The sequence below is a fragment of the Etheostoma spectabile genome, chromosome 9 (assembly GCF_008692095.1).
Source record: "Etheostoma spectabile isolate EspeVRDwgs_2016 chromosome 9, UIUC_Espe_1.0, whole genome shotgun sequence".
Classification (NCBI taxonomy): Eukaryota; Metazoa; Chordata; class Actinopteri; order Perciformes; family Percidae; genus Etheostoma; species Etheostoma spectabile.
Genome location: NC_045741.1, coordinates 23,672,853 through 23,674,776, shown reverse-complemented (window position 1 = coordinate 23,674,776; position 1,924 = coordinate 23,672,853). Strand labels below are relative to the sequence as shown.

The following is a 1,924-nucleotide window of genomic DNA, read 5'->3' as shown; positions in this document are numbered from 1 at the left end:
AGTCCTCACTCTGAAGCTAATCACCGTCACTCTCTCACGTACTCTACCACACACTCTCCCCCCCTTACGTAGGCTACAGTGAAAGCTCTGCATGGAGCCTCCTCAGAAACATAAATCACACTTTCAGTCTTTTAATTTTGGTGATCATGTGCCTGCTCTAGCTTGTTGTTCTTAGCTAAAACAGTGTAAGAGGGCATGGTCTGTTTAACCTGCTCTGTACAATCCTCATTAAGGTTTTATTACGTTTGTGTTCTCCTCTGCAGATACAGTAAGGGGCCGGTCTGGAGCCTTGAAGGAGCCTTGTCCTTCTCCTCTCAACTCCGAGGCCTTCCTGCTCTGGTGATTAGAGCTGGCTGGGATTGTCTTTGCTCATTGCACCATTCCTGATCTCTAAACATCCAGCACCCCCTCGATGTTGCTCTTAAACATGTTAGCAGTAATCCATGTTTTTCTCCACACTGAGAATTAGATTTTTTAATCCATTATTCAGAATAACTTTATTTACTCATTTTATGTAGAAGTCCACACAACAGAAATTTCCTTCCTCTTACCTTCTTCTCCACTTTGGCCTCCAGGTGTCTGAAGGTGCTCCTGTCTGCTGGAGTCCGGCACACGGAGCCGGGCGCGCTCACACACTGAGCCCCCTGACCGTCGATGCTTGGAGGGACGGCTGGGTATCGCATCTCTGGTTCATTCTTCAGCCCAACAAATCTGGGCAGAGGTAGATCTAAAAGGAGACAGGACGCTTGTTTCCGATTCTCTTTGACTCCATGTTAGAAAAGGATTTCTCTTTCTGTATTACACAGCCCTTCATTTTTTTCTTTTCCTTGGAAATAAGTCCAAAGCAAAAGTATATAATGTATAAAAAATGTTTTCAGTCTTTTCTGATTGGGAGCTTCCTGTATGATGACCTTTGATACATCTAGAATTAGACTGAGGGAATTAATCAGGATGAGTGTATTTAAGTATCTTATGAGGTGAGCTACTACTGAACCATGGCGAATATGAAACTCTCAACATACTGTTCTCTAATAATCCACCAAGCTATGTGGAAAACATTCTCTCTGGTCGGAGTGTGACTGCTTGTGCACTCTTGTAATAAGGGCAAACCCATTTAGCCCTTTCCACGCGACTCCCCTTTCATCCAGATTAGACCAAATCCTGCCATGTTAAGATAATCTCATGATCCCCTTTTGCTCTCACAAGACGCCTCCTCTCCGAGCTGCAGACTTACTGGCCGTTACACTCTCCAGGTGGAGGGGCAGACCAGACTGGGCGGCCGCCAGCAGCTTCAGCGCCACAAAGAACTGAGGCGTACCAAAGTAGCCCAGACGCTTCGCTCCGCACAACTCCGTCACCTGAAAAACACAGAAAGTTTGAAATCTTAAAAACTATGGACAGGCTTTAACATTATATTACATCAAAACTCATCTTTCATACTGCCTTCAGTGTGTCACAGTTTTTAGAAACCTAATCCAGCCAGGACCAGAGTCATTTTAAGCATGGGATTAATTTACACAATTTTCAAGAATGTGTGGTGCAAAGTTATAGGCACCACTAACAGAACAAAGCTAAGAAACAGTATGTAAGGGATCAGCAGCACAGTGGGATCTGTTTTTCCAATGACTGCTTAGGGACTGCAAGTTCTTAGAAAGTAAGAATGGTTATAACTGAGTTTATGACTGTGTGGGTGCGTCTTTTAACTGTGTGCACACACGCATGCACACACGCACGCACAAGAGATTTGTCCTAATGTGAACTTAAAGTGGACTTGTGTTTCCATTCATTTAAATTAATTATTAATTATTCCCTCCAAATTATAATTACCTACACTCAGTGAGGCAAAACTGACATTTATCATTATTATGAAAAGGCCTGAACACATAGTCCAATGTACTGTTGTCGTGTACTGGGGGGGGGGGGG

General features: G+C 43.8%; 1 protein-coding gene across 1 annotated transcript in view; it reads right to left on the bottom strand.

The window, feature by feature from the left end:
• The window catches only part of reps2 (RALBP1 associated Eps domain containing 2), a 26,060-nt gene that overhangs the window by 19,971 nt on the left and 4,165 nt on the right, over positions 1–1,924 (bottom strand). The window contains 2 exon segments of the mRNA XM_032526745.1: positions 552–727; positions 1,235–1,358. Of these exon segments, the coding sequence (XP_032382636.1) occupies positions 552–727; positions 1,235–1,358 (300 nt within the window).